Source organism: Gopherus flavomarginatus, chromosome 10 (genome assembly GCF_025201925.1).
Source record: "Gopherus flavomarginatus isolate rGopFla2 chromosome 10, rGopFla2.mat.asm, whole genome shotgun sequence".
Classification (NCBI taxonomy): domain Eukaryota; kingdom Metazoa; phylum Chordata; order Testudines; family Testudinidae; genus Gopherus; species Gopherus flavomarginatus.
In genome coordinates, this window is record NC_066626.1 from 81,411,639 (window position 1) to 81,431,072 (window position 19,434).

A 19,434-nucleotide genomic window follows, 5' to 3' on the forward strand; every position below is an offset into this window, starting at 1 on the left:
TAAAGATAAATGCAAAGTGCTCCACTTAGGAAGGAACAATCAGTTTCACACATACAGAATGGGAAGAGACTGTCTAGGAAGGAGTATGTCAGAAAGAGATCTAGGGGTCATAGTAGACCACAAGCTTAATATGAGTCAACAGTGTGATACTGTTGCAAAAAAAGCAAACGTGATTCTGGGATGCATTAACAGGTGTGTTGTAAACAAGACACGAGAAGTCATTCTTCCGCTTTACTCTGTGCTGGTCAGGCCTCAGCTGGAGTATTGTGTCCAGTTCTGGGCACCGCATTTCAAGAAAGATGTGGAGAAATTGGAGAGGGTCCAGAGAAGAGCAACAAGAATGATTAAAGGTCTTGAGAACATGACCTATGAAGGAAGGCTGAAGGAATTGGGTTTGTTTAGTTTGGAAAAGAGAAGACTGAGAGGGGACATGATAGCAGTTTTCAGGTATCTAAAAGGGTGTCATCAGGAGGAGGGAGAAAACTTGTTCACCTTAGCCTCCAATGATAGAACAAGAAGCAATGGGCTTAAACTGCAGCAAGGGAGATTTAGGTTGGACATTAGGAAAAAGTTCCTAACTGTCAGGGTAGTTAAACACTGGAATAGATTGCCTAGGGAAGTTGTGGAATCTCCATCTCTGGAGATATTTAAAGTAGGTTAGATAAATGTCTATCAGGGCTGGTCTAGACAGTATTTGGTCCTGCCATGAGGGCAGGGGACTGGACTCGATGACCTCTCGAGGTCCCTTCCAGTCCTGGAGTCTGAGTCATTAGCCCCACGCTGGGGGAGCCCTGCCCTGGGCGTTATTAGACCCCCCCCCCGGAAGAGCCCTGCCGTGCCCCAGGCGTTATTGTGGGGCCGTTCCCTAGCTGGGGCGTGCGAGGGGCCAGGGTCCCGCCTGGCTTTGGTCTCTGTGACGAGGGGTCGCGACCCCTTCCGGGCCCCAGCGGCTGGGCGACAATCAGGGGCGCGCTAGGACCCGGGAGCCGCGCTGCCCCTAGCCCCGCCCACTCGCTCAACGCTGGGAGCGGAAGCGTTGTTGCGTATCGCTGACGTCATCGCGTCGGCGTGTCCGCCCCGCGGAAGTAGGAGCGAGTCCGGGGTCGGGCGGGGTCGGTCCCACATCGGCCGCCGGGTGGGTCCCCGCGCCCGAGCGCTGGGAGCCCCCCCTGCTCCCCCGACCCCCACTGGGCCCCCCCCCGCCCCAGCGCTGGGAGCCCCCCCGACCCCCCAACCCCCACTGGGCCCCCCCCGCCCCAGCGCTGGGAGCCCCCCCGACCCCCCAACCCCCACTGGGCCCCCCCCGCCCCAGCGCTGGGAGCCCCCCCGACCCCCCAACCCCCACTGGGCCCCCCCCCCGCCCCAGCGCTGGGAGCCCCCCCGACCCCCCAGCCCCCCCTGGGCCCCCCCCGCCCCAGCGCTGGGAGCCCCCCCAACCCCCACTGGGCCCCCCCGCCCCAGCGCTGGGAGCCCCCCCGACCCCCCAACCCCCACTGGGCCCCCCCCGCCCCCAGCGCTGGGAGCCCCCCCTGCTCCCCCCGCTCCCTCTGCCCTATAGCTGGGTGCCCCCCATCCTGCTCCCCTGGGCCCCCCAACCCCCATTGGTTCCCCCCCGCCCTATACCTGGGTGCCTCCCGTCCCCAGTGGGTGCCCCCCACCCTGTTCCCCTGGCCCCCCCAACCTACATTGGGTGCCCATCCCCCTGCCCCATAGCTGCCCCCCAATCTCCCTGCCCCACTCACTCTCTCCCTCTTGCTGCTGCAGGGGACCCGGCGCCGGCCCCACTGCCATGGAGTTCCCAGACCTGGGCGCACACTGCTCCGAGCCGACCTGCAAGTGCCTGGGTGAGGCCCTGAGCCCACTGGCTGGGCAGAGCCTGGGACCACCTGCCTTCCCTTGGATGCCTCTCCCCCCAGGGGGCTGCCCCGGCTTGGGCACGTGGGGTTGTGGGTGTTTATTGCCCTGCCACTGCCCAGTGCCCTGCAGCGTCACAGCTGGGAGCCAGGACGCCTGGGTTCTCTCCCCGGCTCTGGGAGGGGAGTGGGGCTGGTGGGATAGAGCAGGGGGGGGTTGGGAGCCAGGACTCCTGGGTTCTCTCCCCGGCTCTCGGAGGGGAGAGGGGGCTGGTGGGTTAGAGCAGGGTGGGCTGGGAGCCAGGACTCCTGGGTTCTCTCCCTGACCCTGGCACTAACTTGCTCTGGGACCTTGTGCCAGTTTCAGAACTGCCCTGTGAAATATGCTGCCGCAGTTTACAGCGCGTTGGGCTTGTGCAGGTTTTGTAGCTGATTGCACTCGCCAAGGAGTTTGCCGTTGTCGCTGGCGGCTCGGGGAGCTACAGCTGAGGTGCCTCTCTGCAGTGGTGTTGGGACCATGTGGATGACTTGTGGCGCAGTAGCTGTGATTTTCTAAACCGCGTTCCTTTGCTTACTTGGTGCCTTCGTGCTTCAGACCTGACAGAGACTGGGTCCCTGCTTTGTTACAGTGAGGGGCTCAGTGCGTTCTGGGGTGGGAGCGAGGGGCAGCGACCCAGGCAGTTCGGTCTGACTGCAGCCCCCAAGGGGAGCAGGGGGTGATGGGAGGCTTCGGGCCTCGGGAGCTGGCCATGTTGGCATGCCTACCTCAAAGCCGGGAAACAAGTGCCTTTCTCAGGAGTGCTCTGATGCTATGGAAGCAGACGCAGCCCTTGTCTGTTATCCATGTCTCTCTCTTCTGGGCTGTGTCCCAAGTGTTCAGACGGCTGGAGGATGGTGGGGACCAGACAAATGATCAGGCTGACTCCAGCGCACGGCGCCCCGCTCCCTCTAGGGCTTGTTAGGTGGTGGTTGGAAAGCAAGCGCTGAGCATCATCACGCCAGGGCGCTTCAGCTGCACAGCCTGCAAAAAGGGTGTGTGAGGAGCAGAAATTCCACCTTAGTGTCGCGGGTCTCCCTGCCAAGGAGAACGTGAAATGGCTGTAAACAGGTGCTACCTGGCCAGTCCAGGGCTTGCTCCCATGGCATGTGGCTGTGTGACAGAGCTCGCGGTGGGGTGGGGGGGCTCCCTTGTGGGATGGCTTGCGCTGCGGGAGCTGGCTTGGCTTTGCTCTCGTCTCTCGCTCGTACTGCTCACCAGTGCCGTGGATTGAGTTCTCAATGGCTTGTCTCCTGCGGTGGAGACCTGCAGATCCCAGTGCCGCCTCCGGGGTCTGCGCCCGCTTCTTATTTCAGCATTAGTCTCCTCATTGGGAGGGGGAAGGGTGGGCGCTGAGGTTACAAACCCTCGTTGTCAAGAGCGTGTAGCTTTGGCGTGAAAACATCTCTTGCTGTCTCCTACTGCGGGGACTGTTTCGGGGTCGAGTCCTTGGCATCCCTGAAGGCGCCTGATGAAGCTGTGCCTTTGGCTTGCTGGGAAATGTTCCGGATCAGTTTGAAAAGCTACAGACGTTTCGCGTAGGCCATAAATATGGGTTTGTTTTCAAGCTGGAGCAGTGCATGCTGGGAGCGGCAGTCTGGAGTGGCTCGGTCTATCGGTTGCTGCAGCCCTGGGCCCTGCAGGCTGCCTGTCCCAGGCAGTGCGTAGCTGGGCTGGCCCTGGGCTGGGCAGTGGGAAGTGCCGACTCCTTGGCCCCTCACCCGCCTATCGTCTCTCCTATCTTGCCAGACTTTCTCCCTCTGAAGTGCGACGCGTGCGAGCAGATATTCTGCACCAACCACATCACCTACACCCAGCACCAGTGCACCTCTGCCTACAAGAAGGTAAGTGCAGCGCGGTGGCTGGGGGTGGCTCCGAGTGCTGTGCTCCCAGCGGAGTTGGCACGACCTGGCAGCCTCGTTCTGAGACCTGCTGAGCAGCTCCCGGCGAAACCTCAGGATCAGGCCCCACATGTGCAGCTCAAGCCTGGGACGAGGGGCAGGTGGAGCCAGGGGAGCTGCCTGAGGCGTAGCTGTGTCTGGCTAGCCTGAGAGCGAGACGAGCCTGGCCAGTGACAGGAGGGCGCCGGATGGTCCCTGGAATCCTCCAGCAGCCAGCCTCGCAGTGGGGCGGAGAACACGAGGTGGCGACGTCTGCCAGGCCAGCTGAACGGTTTCTAGAACCCCGACACTGGGAGATGGAGGGATCGCAGCAGGGCCACGTCGTCTCCGCTGAGCTAATTCCCACGGGCTTGGCTCAGAGCGCTGCCCGCGAGCTCGCACTCTGAACAGAGGGACTGGCACCAAGCTGGTGCTTGGCTCGGGAGGGCTGGTGTCAGGCTGGGGCGTGACCCATAGAGCTGTGGCGTTGTAGCCGTGACCCTAGCGAGTAGAGGCAGCGGAAGGGGTTTTCCCGTCCCCTCCCGAGCAGCGTGCTTCCCTTGACTTTGCTGGAGCTCCCTCAGGCGATGTGGCTGTAGTGTTTGGCTCTGGGCCTTTACACCCTTGGCGGTTAGTGTCGCCCCTCCGTGCAGCCCAGGCCTGATCTGCGGTTCACAAGGGATGGGGTAGCGGCTCTGTCACTTAGGGTCTTTAACCTGAGCCCGGCAGCTGCTCTCCAGGCTGTGTCCTAGCTCCACTCCCGTGGCTGGGTGAGGTTCTGTGGCCTGTGTTGTGCGGGGGCTCGGGAGGGATGATCAGAACTGGCCTTTGCACTTTAACACCTGTTCCTTCCCTGTCCCTGCGCACGGGTTAACAAGCTGCCAGCGTTCCGGGGGGGTGGCTGTGTCCCCGGCCTGCTTACTTAGCAAAGGCAGAAATCATCCAAAGGGTTGGAAAATACCATATGAGAGACCCGTCCTGTGTGAGGCAACTCCTGCCCCTTGGGGGGATGGCATGGGGTGGACCAGAGAGCGTGTTCAGCCTGGCCTCTGCTGCATTACAGGATGTGCAGGTCCCCGTGTGCCCCCTCTGCAGCATCCCCATCCCTGTCCAAAAGGGGCAGATGCCTGATGTGGTGGTGGGGCAGCACATCGACCGACACTGCAAATCCGACCCCGCCCAGCGCAAGCGCAAGGTAGGAGACTGTGACCTCGCTGGGGCCCGGGGGGGGGGCCCTCCGGTCGGCACTCGCCTAATGCTGGCTGGGCGCGTTGGGCCAAGTCTGCTGCTCTCCGCTGACTCCCCAGTGGGCGTTGGGCTGAATCACCGTGCTGCACCCTGCTGCTCGGGTCCGGATGGACATGTGGGGGGCTGGAAATCAGGATGGGGGGAGGGGGTGCTGGGGCAGGCAGTGTCCAGGCCTGGGATGGCTGTGGGGGCTGGGGGTTGGGATTGGGGGGCAGCAGGAGAGCTGGGTGCGGGAAGCCCAGGCCTGGAACAGCAGGGGCTGGGGTGCTGCTGCTGTGACAGGAACTGAGGGAAGTGAAAGTGAGAAAAATGCATCGGGTTGAAGTAGCCACTTCCCCCTGGGGGGGCGATTTGTGATGGGAACAGCTTCCCAGTCCACTGTCCCTTGGAGGCCGTGACAGGAGCCTGGACCCACCCCAGTTCAGCCACAAGCTGCTGGGCTCTGTAGGGCATCTTGCAGCATAGGAGAGGACAGGTCCTGGCTGCATGAGTGCCTGTGTGCGGCGCTCTGGCCTGTGCCCCACAGGTCAGATGAGGGGTGCAAACTGAGCTCTTCTCGCCTTCCCCGCAAAGCTCCTTCACGCTGCAGCACTTGGCCTGTGCCTGCCACCCCTGGCACTAGAGCTGAATTCCCCAGAGAGCAGTGTGGCCAGGGGCTGGAGCTGGGACGTGGAGACCTGGGGTCTGACCCAGCCAGCTCCTGGAACGTACATTGCCAGGGCTCCATCTGCGTAGTGACCCCATAGCAGGACTGGAGGAGGACGATGGCCCGGGCGCTGCTGCTGGGCTGCTCCGTACCGGTCGGGGACGGCTGTGGGGCCCTGTGTGCCGCGAGCTCGCAGCTGCTCACCGGGTGCCTCATCTCTGCTTAGATTTTCACCAATAAGTGTCTGAAGCCCGGCTGCAAGCAGAGGGAGATGATGAAGGTGATCTGCGACCAGTGCCACGGGGACTTCTGCCTCAAGCACCGGCACCCCCTGGATCACGACTGCAATGGGGCAGGGCGCCCCCTCTCCAGAGCCGGGTAACGGTGGGGAGAAGAGCTTCACCAGGGCAGAGCCATGCTCACTGTCACGGAGCCCCGGGCGATGCTCTGGAACTGCTCCCCACCAAGCCAGACAGGACTCTGGGGAGCCTCCTCTCCCTCGGAGCAGACTGTCTGCAGGGCAAGAAGCTCACACGGCTTCACCTCCTGGGTCTCTCCTTGGAGCATTCAGCATCCTCTGCCCCTCCGTGCGCTTCCCACAGCGAGCCCGCCCCAGCGGGGTCCTGGGGGGGCCACAGGGTCCTGCACCCCCACTTCACAGTCAGACATGACTCTTAGCCAGCCAGTAAAACAGAGGTTTATTTGATGACAGGAACAGGGTCTAACACAGAGCTTGTAGGTACAGAGAACCTGTACCTGGCTGGGTCCATTCTTGGGGGCAGTGAGCCAGACCCCCACGTCTGCACTTCACTCCTCGACCCCAGCCAGCTCCAGACTAACCACTCCCTCCAGCCCCTCCTCTCTGCTCAGCCCCTTTCCCGGGCCATGAGGTCACCTGATCCCTTTGTCTCCAACACCTTCAGCTGGCACCTTTGCAGGGGAGGGGCCCAGGCCATCAGTTGCCAGGAGACAGAGTGCCAGGCATTTAGGTGCACTGGCCCTTTGCTCTGCAGCAATCACACCCCCTTATCCCACCACCTAGATACTTAAGAACTGCCATGGGGACACTGAGGCACTAACACAATATTCAGAGCAAACATTAAGAACATTCCCAGTTCGTCACACTCACCACAGTGGTGATGACAGGAGAACTGCATAAGCTGCGCTCGCCCTGCCTTGTGTCTCAGCTCCCCTCACTACCCCGCGCTGGCTGGTCTGCGTTCTGGTGCCAGGAGACCCCCTTGCAGGGCTGCAGCCGCAAGGAAGTGCCCCCTCCCTTGACGCTGGTCTGCGGTGCAAGCCGCTAGGACGTCCGACGCTCCTGCTGTTCTCTCCAGCTCCTGTTCTTAGCGGGTCTGCCTGAGGGGCGCGCAGCACTGAGTGACTGCCCAGAGAGCAGAGCGGGTGAGGGCCCACGCAGGAGGTGAGCATACAGGAAAGCAGGAAGGATGCAGGGCCCATGGTCTGAGGGAGGGGAGGGGGACATCCAGGGATGCAGAGGGCTCCAAGCCCCCTCCTGTGCTGAGCCCCCGGGCAGGGGGAAGCTGTTACTGATGGACATTGTCTGTTGCAGACACGCTGCGGTGGCAAGAGCCCAAGCATCCTCCTCTGTGGCAGCCGGGACATCAAGCAGAGGAGCTGCCAGGCCGGCAGCCAGCCCCCCTGCTCTGGCTCCAAGCAGGTACAGTGATGCCCACCCCTCCTTTCACCCCCAGGGCCTGGCTGGAATGGTTAGACGCAGCAGCCCCTCCAGAGAGCTGGTGCATCAAAATCCCACCCCCTCCCCGGGGGGACTGGCACATCCCCTTGGCCTGCTGGGAGGGGCCTGGAGCCACCCATTAGTTTTTTTGGGGGGGGGGGTCTCCCCGCCTGGGTGTTGCCCCCCTGAGCTGCTCCACGTGCTAGCACTAACCCTGCTCCTCCTCTTGCGCCCAGAGGCGGCATGATGGCGACACCGCAGCCCAGCAGCACCTCGCCCCCAGCTGTTGCGCTGCAGAATGGACTGGTGAGTGGCCCGGCGCGAACCTCTCCCAGTGGGTGCCATGGCACGGAGAACTGGGTGCCATCGCCTCCAGGCTGTATAGCCTCATCGCCCTGTGTGTGACGTACCCACCAGAGCGGGGCAGAGAGCCAGGCACAGGAGCCCTCTTCTGGAGCCAGCTCTGTCACCCACCTCCTAGATGGCAGGACCAGGCCCAACGCTCCCCAGGACACCTGGGCTGGCATTCGGCAGTGGGGTCCCCGTGGGCTGAGTGATGTTATGACAGAGCCTGCACGTGAGAGCCGGGGCAGGCCTGGGCTCTGCTGGGGGGGCTCCTGGAGGGGCAGGCCTGGGCGAGGCTGCTCTTTCCACCCGCCATTGCCTCCCTTGCTCTGCTGTGTGAACGTGGAGCCATGCGAAAGCAGCAGTCCCTTGCTGCAGGCTGGGGGGACGCAAGGAGCTGTTTGGTGAGCCTGTTCCCCGCAGGGGAGGCTCTGAATCCAAGCGCCTTCCCTCTGACCGTGTCTGACTCCCAGGCCTACAGCTGGGCCTAGGGTGGGAGGTGGGGCAGACCCCCCCCTCCCCCATGGCTGCGGTCAGGGTAGGGCTGTCCCTGCAGCGCCCTCTCTCCAGAGTGGCTAAGCCGGGCAGTGCCGTGGGCACATCCCACTCTCGTTCCAGAGCGAAGAGGAGGCGCTGCAGCGAGCCCTGGAGATGTCCCTGGCAGAATCGGCACCTGGCTCAGCACGGGCGCTCAGGTACGGTCCGGGGCTGGCACAGCACCTGGGCCTGGCTGTGGCGCAGCAGAGTGCACTGGGTAGGGCATGGGACACTGACGTTCATCTGAGAACCGCCCCCCACGAGCCTGCACAGGGCACCATTGTGGGGGCGAATCCCGGAAGGGGACAGGCTGGGGGGGCGAGGTGCGTTAACTGGCCTGGGAGCCCTTCACATCTTACCAACTAATAGGCAGGAATAGAAGGGGCCAGGACCTGGGAAAGGCCAGGCTGCAGCAGGGAGGGGTGCAGTCCAGCAGGTGGCGCCCTTTTGAGCCCCGTTCTTCAGTCTGGTTCCAAGGGTTCGGGGGGTGGGGGGGGCCTGGCTCCCGAAGTCCCCTGTGCTGTTTGCATGGGGATTGTCCCAACGGCTCCCCCCGCCTCGCTGGGCTCGGTGACCAGCTGCGGGGAGCTGTCCCTGGGGCGGCTGGGCTGCGGGGTCTCGTGCACCTGAACAGACGCTGTCTCCAGCAGTGCGCAGGAGGAGGAGGACCTGGCCCTGGCGCGGGCGCTAGCCGCGAGCGAGGAGGAGTACCAGAGGCGGCAGCGGCAGCAGGTGAGCTGAGCTGAGCTCTGGAGCTCCGTGCTGAGCCCCGGTTCTTCCCCACGCCTCAGCACTGCTGGCTGGAGCTCTGCACCCTGCTTCCAGGCTGCCGTGCGCCAAGGCAGGACCATCCCTGGGGGCAGCCTGACCTCTGGCTGTGCAGAGACCCCACTGGCTTGGGGAGCCGAGGGGTGGCAAAGGGGAGGGGTCAGCCCTGCTGGGGCAAGGTCTGGGATTACTGCAGCAACCCCCGGCCAGTTTGGCCAGTCTGCCCCATCCCTGCCCTGGAGGCCCCCTGAGTGCTGCTGGGGGACAGGGCAGGGGGGCGCTTGCTCACTCATGCTGTGTTCACGTTGCAGGCCCAGAGCCGGAGCTCGAGGCCATCAGACTGCAGCATGTTCTAGGCTGGGAGCACCACAATGCCTAGGGCCTCTCTGCAGTGCCACCGGGTACCATCACTGTTCCAGCTCTGCCAGGCCCTGCCCGAGTGCCACCTGCCGAGGGCCAGCAGGGCTTCTCCTGCCTCTTCCACAGCTGGAAACAACCTTGGGATCGAGGGTTGGCGTTGTGCCTTGGTCCCTCACCCCCCTGGCACAGTGCCGTGAAAGGGGGGCGGGGGGTGCCCATGGCCTGGAGGTGGAGTGTTCCAGCCGGCGTGTCCTGATCCCAATACCTTCGCTCTGACCCGGGCTGGCTGCATGCTGGGTCATGTCCAGCCCCCTGCCCCACATACTACACAGGGGTGAGGGCAGCCCCCCAGCTCAGCGTTGCCCTGCACCGTGTGGGGGGGCCCTGCTGGATGTTTTAATGGGACTGGCTGCTCTGCTCTCTTCTTCCTTCCTATGCCAGGCTGCCTGGGCAGGAACTGCCCCCCCACACACACGTCAGCTCCCTGGGGTGCCCAGTGGGGTTGGGGGGGTTGTACCCTCAGTCAATGGCTGGGTAACGCTCATTTCCCCCCATGGGGATAGCCCTGGCCACATCAGGCACAGGGGGGCCCTGCAGCTGCGTTCTGTGCTGACCACGCTATGTAGCAGAGCCCCCTGCCCCACAAGGCCTGGCACCTGCCCAGCTGTGACGTAATCCCTGGGGAGCCCCTGCTGTCCTCTAGGCAGGGCTCAGCTGGGGGCCAGGCCAACCTTTCTCAGCCCCTCCCCTGAACTCGGCTGCTGGATGTGGGGCAGGAAGAGCAGCTGCCGTGTTTCTCCTGGGAACACAGCCCCTCTGCACAGTGATCACTGACTGCTCCACTGCCTCTGCCAAGAGCCCCCCCCCCCCAACACCAGCCCTTGCCCTGAGGCATCACTGACCTCCGAGGGGAGCCCTGGTGGAGCATCTCCCGTGGCTATAGGGACCAGGCCTCGGGAGTCTTCCCCTGAGCAGCCCCTTCTAGTCCTGCTGAATTCAGGGCAAGGGGGCTGGCCTGGTGTGAGGCCGGGGCCCTGGCAGCAGGCTGCTGGGGGCTGGGGGCAGCGCTGGCTCTCCTCAGCCCGGGCCTTTCGCTGGCATACGCTGCCCGAGATGCTCAGTGCAGACACTTGGACACACGGGGAGCTGCTTCCCCTCCAGCCCTGGGTGCTGCTGGGTCTTGTGTAGTGGGTAACGGCTGCAGCCGGGCAGGTAGCAGGCCAGGGCCTGTGGCTGCTGTCTCCCTGCACCCTGAGTGTGCGCCTGGCCCGGCTGGGGCACTCAGGAGTGGGGGGGGAGGGGGGCGAAAGGAAGCTCTGCAGGGCTCGAGCTTTCTGGCTACTAAGTGCTGCCTCGGGAGAAATAAAGTCCTACCCAAAAGCGGGGGGTCCTTGGTCTCTTTCATGGGGGGAGGGGCCCTGCCTTGGGCTGCGCTGAGTCCAAGAGCCTGACTCCTCTGGCCCACATCCCCCACAAGCAGTACCTGGCCTGCTGCCAGGGCCACTGGGCCAAGAGCACTCACTAGGAGCTGTGGGGCTGGGAGGAAGGGGCCTGAGCTCCCAGCTCTGATCTCTCCCCCTCCCGCTTCCCCAGCTCTGTGCCAGGCTGCGGTGATGGCTGGCAGCAGCAGGGGTCCAGGTGGCTGCAGGTGATGCCAAGGAGCGGAGACTGCATCCTGCCCCAGTGCTGCTCCTGGCCTAGCCCCCTTCCCCTGAGCAGCCCTGGCCGTGGGTGCCATCTGGGGCCGCTCCCTGAGCCCACACTGGGAGTCACTTTGTGTTCTCGGGCCTTGACCCGCTTTCAGTTGAAGCGAAGCTGCTGCTGGTCGGTGCAGACTCCAGCAGCTGGTGCTCAGGAAATGTCCCAGGGAGTTTCCTGCCCTGTGGTGGGGTGGGAGGAGGGGACACAGGCAGCCCCTCTGAGCAGCTTGTTCCCATTAGGACTGCAGGGCCAAGCCCAGGCCTTCCCCCCCTTGCTGAGTGCAGGGCTGGGAGCATCTGCAGTGAGGGGCCTGGCAGGGCCTCTCCAGGAGCAGGTCACTGACCTCAGGGCAGGGCCTCTGCCCCCTTTCTCCTGAGCGCAGCTCCTGCCTGTCAGTCAGTGCCAGCAGATCTCCCTGGCTGATGCTGCACTGCAGCCTTGTTCCCCTGCCTGCCCCACCATGCTCCTGCCCGGGTGAAAGCGCTGCCAGGCCCCGAGGGGCTGGCTACAGCCACGCACAATGGGCAGGGAGCGCTGAGCGGATCAGTGCCCCTGTGTCCAGCTGGCCCCAGGGGCCTTGTGTAGCTGTGGCTGACAGAGCCAACGAGGCTGTGGGGATGGGCAGCCACAGGAGGCCCCTGGCTGGGCAGCGGACCCCTCCAGGCCGGGCCTGTTCCAGTCACCCACTGGGCAGCTGCTTCTGACCCCACTGGCAAGCGATGTGGCTGCTGTCAAACTGCCTCAGGGGAGCGCGGTGCCCCAGGTGCCCAGGCAGCACTGGCAATCCCTGATGCGGGAGGGCACTGGTGCCATGGCAGAGAACCCTGGCTAGGGGCAGCCAGACTGCGTCCCTCACTGCCCCTCCAGGGCGTGGGGCTGCCACCCCCTGCATGGGGCTTCCCAACACCTCCCACCCTTCCTGCCAGTGGCTGCCTGGCTCCTGGTGCCCTGCTGGTTGGTGTTCAGCAGGGGGGAAAGCACTGCCAAGGCTCCCCCACATCCGCACCCCCTGCCGCCCCAGCCCCCCCTGCACCCCCTGCTGCCCCAGCCCTGGGTCCCCCCCGCACCGCCTGCCGGCCCAGCCCTGGGTCACTTGGGACTCGCTCCCGGGGCCGGCCCTCAGCATCCTGCTCATGACACTAGCAGGGACCGAAGCTGCAGCCACCCGACTCCTCCCTGGCGCCCAGGGGGGCCTGACTCCGCCCGCTCCCCCCTCGCCTCCAGCCGGTCCGGCGCTGGCAGGGTCGGGGAAAGCAGCGAGGGTCCCGGGCCGCGCCTCAGCCCAGGGTCCCTCCAGCCGGGGCTCCCGCCTCCAGGACTGGCCGGGACCCGGGAGGGCAGAGCCGGGGGGACCGCCCGGGCAGGGCCGCCCCAGAGGGAGCGGGACGCGGCCCGGGCACCGGTCCCCTCTATGGCCCCGCTGCTGCTGCTGCTCCTGGCCGCCCTGCCGCAGCCCCTGGGCGGCTCGGGCCGCTTCGCCCAGCCCCGGCTGCGGCGCTGGGGGGCGGCCGCCCTGCGATACCTGCAGGGGGCTCCGTGCGCCCCGCGGGGCGGCCCCGAGCCCGAGTGCCCCGCGCTCTACGTGTCGGAGCCGGCCCGGCCCGGCCACAAGCTGCGGGCTCTGTTCCCCGACGGCTCTGCCGCGGCCAGCGACGCCAACCGGGGCGGCCCCGGGGCGCCCCCCGCGCACGACGCGCTTCTGCTGCTGGACCCGAGCCCCGGCGCCAGCTTCGGCCACCCGCTGCGGCTCTTCCAGCTGGACTTCGGCGTCAGCCGGCGGCGCTGCCGGGGCCCGGACCGCGTATATCTGGGTGAGCCCGGCCGGTCGCGGCCGCCCCCTTCCCGCCCCAGCCCCCCCCATGTCCCCTCTGTGCCCCGCTCTCCGTCCGCCCGCGGTCCCGCCCCAGCCTCAGCCCCCCCATGTCCCCTCTGTGCCCCGGTTCCGCCCCAGCCCCTTATGTCCCTTCTGTGCCCCGGTCCCGCCCCAACCCCAGCGCCAGCTGTGCCTCGATCCCCGGTCCCGCCCCAGGCCCATGTCCCCTCTGTGCCCCGATCCCCGGCCCCGCCCCAGCCCCCCATGTCCTCTCTGTGCCCCGGTCCCGCCCCAGGCCCATGTCCCCTCTGTGCCCCGGTCCGGTCTCAGCCCCAGGTCCCCTCTGTGCCCCGGTCCCGCCCCAACCCCATGTCCCCTCTGTTCCCCGTTCCCTGTCCGACCCCGGTCCCGCCCCAGCCCCCCATATCCCCTCTATGCCCCGGTCCTCGCCACTGCCCCGATGTTCCCTCTGTGCCCTGTCCCGGTCCCGCCCCAGCCCCCCATGTCCCCTCTGTGCCCCGCCCCCGGTCCCCGCCACAGCCCCCATGTCCCCTCTGTGCCCCGCTCCCGTTCCCTGGACCCCGCCCCAGCCCCCCATGTCCCCTCTGCACCCCGCTCCCCGGCCCCCTTCGAGCCCGGACCGGACCCTCGTGGCCCCGAGCCCGGCTCCTGCCCCCCTTCCAGCCCGGCCGGGCCCGCTGCTGCCCCCGGTCCCCGGCCCCCCTTGTGCCTCCGAGCCCAGCTCGGTCCGATCTCCTCCGACCCAGCAGCGCCCGCGGCCCCTTTTCTCCCCGCGACTCAGAGCGATGGGGCAGATCGCGGGCGCGCCCCGGGAAGAGGAGGTTCGCTAGATTTGCCGGCGCAGCCCCCTTGCCCCGCCTGTCTGTCATGGGGCAGCCGGGCCCCCGGGTGCTGCCTGCACCTATCCGAGCCTGGGCAGGTCCCGGCTCCGCGGCGCTGGGGCCACCCGAGCCAAGGCGAGAAATGGCCCCGTGTCCTGCCCTGGAAGCTGAGCCCGGCCAGTGGCGGGGCTGGTGCCTGTAGCCCAGGGACGGGGCGTGCGCAGGCTGCGGCCGCTGCCTCCCCCGGGGGCTGCAGAGAGGGCCGGGGGCGGGCTGGCCCCAGTGCCCGTGGGCGGGTCTAGGGGGCGCTGTGCGCGGGGAGCGGGCTGGGGCTCAGTAGGGGCCGCTGTGCGCAGGGGGCGGCGGCGGGCGCTCTCCCTGGCAGTCTGGGCTGGCCCGGTGCCCGTGGGGGGCGCTAGGGGGCGCTGTGGGCAGGGGGCTCTCCCTGGCAGTCTGGGCTGCCCCGGTGCCCGTGGGCGGCACTAGGAGGCGCTGTGCGCCGGAACGGGTGGAGGCTCAGTAAGGGGCGCTGTGCGCAGGGGGCTGGGCGGGGGGCGGCTCTCCCTGGTAGTCCGGGCTGGCCTGGTGCCCGTGGGGGGCGCTAGGGGGCGCTGTGCGCGGGGAGCGGGGGCTCAGTAGGGGGCGCTGTGCGCGGGAGGGAGGGGGCTCTCCCTGGCAGTCTGGGCTGCCCCGGTGCCCCTGGGGGACGCTAGGGGGCGCTGTGCGCGGGGAGCGGGGGGGGCTCTCCCTGGCAGTCTGGGCTGGCCCGGTGCCCGTGGGGGGCGCTAGGGGGCTCTGTGCGTGGGGAGCGGGGAGTAGGGGGCACTAGGGGGCTCTGTGCGTGGGGAGTGGGGAGTAGGAGGCTCTCCCTGGCAGTCTGGGCTGCCCCGGTGCCTGTAGGGGGCGCTAGGGGTCTCTGTGCACGGGGAGCGGGGAGTGGGGGGCGCTAGGGGTCTCTGTGCACGGGGAGTGGGGGGCGCTAGGGGTCTCTGTGCACGGGGAGCGGGCAGGGGCTCAGATGGGGGCGCTCTCCAGCACTAGATGTGAAGGGGCCGATTCTGCCCCACACCGTGGCTGGTGCGATGCGTCCCAGGCTCTGGCCGCATGGGTCACCGTGTTGCTCAGCTCTGCCCACCCATGCGCAGACCAGCCCCCCACAGCGTGCGCTCGCCCCACAGGCAGCTACGAGTGCCTGACCCTGGCCCTGCGGAGCCGCTGTGAGAACCAGACGAAGCGGCGCGGGCGCGGCGGGCAGGGCACGCGGGAGGCGCCGCCGGTGGGGGACTGCGAGATTCACTTCCTGCCCTTGGTGGTGGCGGCGCAGGACCCCAAGCGGCAGCAGAGGCTGCACTGTGTAGGTGGGTGTGCGGGGAGCCTGGGGGGCGGCAGCGAGGGGCAGCTCTGGCACCAGCTTGGCTCCTCTGCACAGAGAATGCACTTCCCCGCACCCGGGGCCCTGGTGCGGGGCCCACCCCGGGTTCCTGGCCGCTGGGGCGCGGGGCCCACCCCGGGTTCCTGGCCGCTGGGGCGCGGGGCCCACCCCGGGTTCCTGGCCGCTGGGGCGCGGGGCCCACCCCGGGTTCCTGGCCCGCAGCCATGGCTGCTGGGCCCACACCAGGTTCCTGGCCGCTGGGGCATGGGGCCCACCCCGGGTTCCTGGCCGCTGGGGCGCGGGGCCCACCCCGGGTTCCTGGCCGCTGGGGCGCGGGGCCCACCCCAGGTTCCTGGCCGCTGGGGCATGGGGCCCATCCTGGGTTCCTGGCTGCTGGGGCGCAGGGCCCACCCCGGGTTCCTGGCCCGCGGCCATGGCTGCTGGGCCCACCCTGGGTTCCTGGCCGCTGGGGCATGGGGCCCATCCCGGGTTCCTGGCCCCAGCCTTCCCGGGCCCTGCTAGTGCAGGAGGCTGTTCCCTGGGCACCCTCGGCCGGCGCTCTGACCCCAGTGCTCCTCTGCACCATTCTCACTCAGCCATTGCGCTGCCATGAGCCTGTGGGTGCTCCCCTCCCGTCTGTCTGTGGGCCCTGCCCCGCCTCTGTCTGTCTGTGGGCCCTGCCCCACCTCTGTCTGTCCGTCTGTGGGCCCTGCCCCGCCTCTGTCTGTCTGTGGGCCCTGCCCCCTCCGTCTGTCTGCCAGTCCTGCCACATCTCACCTGTTGCTTTTCCTGGCAGAACTGCCAGGATTCAGCCCGTGTCCGCAGCCGCTCCCCGTGGTCAGCCCCGGCCCCGCGGCCGCTCACTGCGAACTGGACAAGAACACGCGCCGGTGCCACCGGCAGCAGCTGCCCTCCCACAAGTCCTGCCGCGTGTACCAGACCTGCGACCACGCCGTGCTCATTTCAGGTGTGGCCCCAGGGTGGGGAACGGGCCATGCTCCTGCCCCTCTAGGGGGCCCGGGCTCTGATGCAGCCCCAGGGCAGGGGCCTGGCTGGCTCAGGGGGGCAGGGAATGGGACACAGGGCCCTTCCCCTCTGAGCCAGCCCCATAGACCGGGGGTTAAAGGCATTTCCCAGCTGGGGGCCCTGTGGGACGTGGGTTGGGCTGGGGCGTCGCCAGGCCAGATCCCTCTATCAGCCCCCAGAGAGGCGCAAGGCTGAGTGGGTCTCACCCCCTGGCCATGCGGGAGAGCGGCCTGCTCCAGGCTCTTTTCTGGGGCTGAACGGGGTTTGCCCTTGCCCTCTCCTGGCGCTGAGGGGCTGAGTCCTGCTGCTGGGAGCTGGGCGCCCCATCAGAGCCCGAGTGGCATGGTGCCTCCCCCACATCCCATTGGCAGGTGCTGCCAGGCTCTGGCCCCTCCCTGCCCAGCCGCCCGAGCCCCGTGCTGCCCTTAACGCTGTGCCCCCTCACCCCGCAGGCGGCTGGCAGGACCAGATCACCTACCCCCACCACGCCCACAACCTGTGGCTCTTCGCCCAGATGCTGCGGCGGAACGGTTTCCGGCAGGAGAACATCAAGGCCTTCTTCGCGGGCGACGGCCAGGCGGCAGGTCAGGGCCTGCGGCCCCAGGGGTGGCTGGGGGCTTGAGGGACTCCCCGGTGGGAGGGATGGGTACCATGCCATGGGGAACCCCCGTGGGTCACCCCCGACCCTTCCAGCAGGGGCTAAGTGGGGCATTGAGCACCAGCACTGGCCTTGACGCTGGGTCTCAGGGCGCTGCCTCCAGGTGCAGAGAGGAGACCCCGGGGACTGGGCCCAAGTGAACCATCGCTTAGGGCATTGATTGGCACAGCCCCTCCCCCTCCTGCAGCTGGCACCAGCCTTCTCCCTCCCCCCCTTCAGCCCCAGACTGGCGCAGCCCTTCAGGGCAGGGGAGAGGTGGGGCAGTGCCCAGTCACAGGGGGTTGAGCTTGGTGCAGGAGGGGGCTCGGTGGGGACCAGGCCAGGGGCATGATGCAGGGTGTGGTGACAGAGTTGGGGCTGTATCAGCAGGCAGGAGGTGGCTGGGGGAGGCCCAGGAAGCCGGAGGGGGGTCTCTGGGCGGGCACTGCCCGAGGCCTGACAGGTGTTTGTGCCCTCCGCCCCCAGTGGCTGCAGAGGTGGGCGACGTGTATCCAGCCACGGAGAAGCTGCTGATCCGCAGCCACCTGGCGCTGGTGTGCCGCACACGGCACTGCGCCGACTCGCTGGTGCTTTACCTGAACAGCCCCACCCGGAGCGACGGCACCATGCTCCTGTGGGACACCAACAAGAACGGCATCGTGAGTGGGGCGCTGCACGGGCACCCCCCAGCTGGGACCCCCGGCATCCCTGGGGTGGTGAGGGGTTCTGCAGCCAGGAGATGCGGGGTGACTCCGTGGCTCTGTGTCCCCCTCTGCTGCCCCCAAGGTGGGGCTGAGAGAACCAGCCTCCCCATTGATCTCCAGGTGGAGGTGAGCTCGCTGCCCTCCCCCCTTCCCTCTGATCTGCTGCACTTCAAAGGCCCCGGCTTGGCACTTTCATCTGCGCTGGGTGGGTGGGCAGGATCACCCCCCTTAATCCCCCCTTTCAAGTGCTGGGCTGCTGGAATTCCCTTGATCTGCCTGGAGTCTCCATGCAGCTGGCATGTGTGTGGGGGGGCCCCTCGGTGCTGTGGGCAGGCGGGGGAAGGCACTGACGGGCACGCTCTCCCCCCTCCCTCCCCCGCAGGCTGACCCCAAGGAGCGCTACCCTGTGGCCGAGCTCCTGGCCGACCTGGAGGGCTGCAGTGCCCGCAGGGTCTTCCTCTTCCTCGACCAGAGCTACCCGGGCCTGCTGGCCAAGAAGCTGCTGGCGTCCGGGCGGCACGGAAACGTGGTGCTAGTGAGCGGCCAGCGGGGCTCTGACTTCGCCCGGGGCTCGGCCTTCAGCGAGTTCTGGGCTCGGCTGCAGCCCGACCAGTGCCTGCTGCAGCACCTCCTGCAGGTGGGTCCGCAGGGCGGGGGGCAGTGCCAAGGGAGATGCCACCAGAGGGCATGTGGCACCAACCCCACAGGAGATGCCCACATCACACGGTGCAGGCCTATGCCCGCCTTGGAGCTGCCCCTTGGGCATGTCGGAGAGTGGCACCAACCTCCAGCATGCAGGGGGATGAGTGGTACAAGTCTGCAGCACTGACACCAGGGGGTCCCCTGTCCCTGGGGTCCCCCGCTTCACTGGGGATTGGCACAAGGAGGCAGCACGTCCAGGGAGCGGGTGTCCATGAGCAGCCTCTGGTGCCCGGGCCGGGGATCAGGACAGCTGGGGGTTTGTCCAGGGGTAGCGCGGTTTCCCCAGGCTTTGGGCACCCACCCGGGGGACTCCCAGAGCAAACTCGGCACCCCTAGGAGCCCCCTAGGCCCTGACGCTGCCTCCCTCACTACCCCAGGCGGGCCCACGGGCAGCCGGCTCCTCTCCTGGGGCCACGCTGCAGCTGCTCAACGTGACCCTGGCCGGGGCGCCCTGCCACAACACCCCGGCGCTGACGGAGGACGAGCGCAGGAGGGAGTTCCTGGGCTGCCAGAACCTGCCCACCATGCTCTGGTACCAGGCCGCACACACGCAGCAGCAGCAGGATGACGACTGAAGCCAGTTCCCATCCCTGGTTCCTGCTCCCTGCAGAGCCCCCCACGCCCGCTCAGAGCCAGCCGCAGGGGCCGTGCCCCCTCCCAGGCATCAGCCACAGCGCCAGGCCCAGCTGGGATGAGCAGCCAGGGGCGGGAGGGCAGCATTCAGGCTCCGAAAGGGCCCTTGGCACGTGCCAGGCGGGGCCAGGGAGGGGACCTGCTGTACCTCACCCACTCCCTCAATAAAGAACCAGTTCTGTCCGTCCGTGTGGAGCCGTTTAAACCTCTCAGCGCCTGCCCGCGGACGCCGGGGTTCTGCACATGCTGGCATTCCTCCTGCACAGCTGAGAAGCAGGGGGTGGGCAGGACTCCTGGGTTCCATGCTCAGCTCCCCCGGGGGCACTGTCCCTCACTTGCTGGTTATCACCTGAAAAGCGCTTTCAGCTGCCGGATTGTGGGGTGGGGTCGGAGGGATCGCTCCTTCCACACTGCTCCTGTGAGAACTGCGCAGGGTCGGCTCTCGCGGGGCCCCCCAGCATGTCTGGGGCAGGGCCCCTGAGAACGGCCCGCGCTGGGTGACCTGCTGAACTCCCTCCCCCCTCCCTCCCCTCCCCAGGCTGAGTGCAGATTCTCCAGGAGCCCCGTCTGGAGCCAGGCCTGGCCTCCCCCCACCCAATCCAGAGAGCTGGGCCTGCCCCCCCCAGACAAC

At 67.1% G+C, this 19,434-nt stretch overlaps 3 protein-coding genes across 4 annotated transcripts in view; all 3 read left to right on the plus strand.

Annotated features, from left to right (window-relative positions):
• RETREG2 (reticulophagy regulator family member 2) overlaps positions 1-3,734 on the plus strand; it is a 46,068-nt gene extending 42,334 nt beyond the window's left edge. Inside the window, exon 10 of the transcript XR_007768396.1 lies at positions 3,640-3,734. The gene's annotated coding sequence lies outside the window, so the exon portion shown is untranslated. The remainder of the gene's footprint in view (positions 1-3,639) is intronic.
• Positions 1,043-10,753, plus strand: ZFAND2B (zinc finger AN1-type containing 2B). 2 transcript variants are annotated; one of them, XM_050917166.1, is made up of 10 exons: positions 1,043-1,135; positions 1,765-1,844; positions 3,640-3,734; positions 4,834-4,965; positions 5,891-6,042; positions 7,238-7,345; positions 7,600-7,669; positions 8,327-8,403; positions 8,893-8,977; positions 9,325-10,753. In XM_050917166.1, the coding sequence occupies exons 2-10, from the start codon at positions 1,790-1,792 to the stop codon at positions 9,367-9,369; spliced, it is 819 nt and encodes a 272-aa protein (XP_050773123.1). In that variant the 5' UTR covers positions 1,043-1,135; positions 1,765-1,789; the 3' UTR covers positions 9,370-10,753. The 2 variants fall into 2 exon arrangements, with proteins under 2 accessions (XP_050773123.1, XP_050773125.1); XM_050917168.1 differs by having other exon boundaries at positions 8,896-8,977.
• Positions 10,754-12,485: 1,732 nt separating this feature from the next.
• Positions 12,486-18,984, plus strand: LOC127030386 (uncharacterized). Its single transcript, XM_050916738.1, has 7 exons — positions 12,486-12,885; positions 14,908-15,087; positions 15,898-16,068; positions 16,580-16,711; positions 17,251-17,594; positions 17,851-18,105; positions 18,548-18,984. The coding sequence occupies exons 1-7, from the start codon at positions 12,486-12,488 to the stop codon at positions 18,743-18,745; spliced, it is 1,680 nt and encodes a 559-aa protein (XP_050772695.1). The 3' UTR covers positions 18,746-18,984.
• The last annotated feature ends 450 nt before the right edge of the window (positions 18,985-19,434 follow it).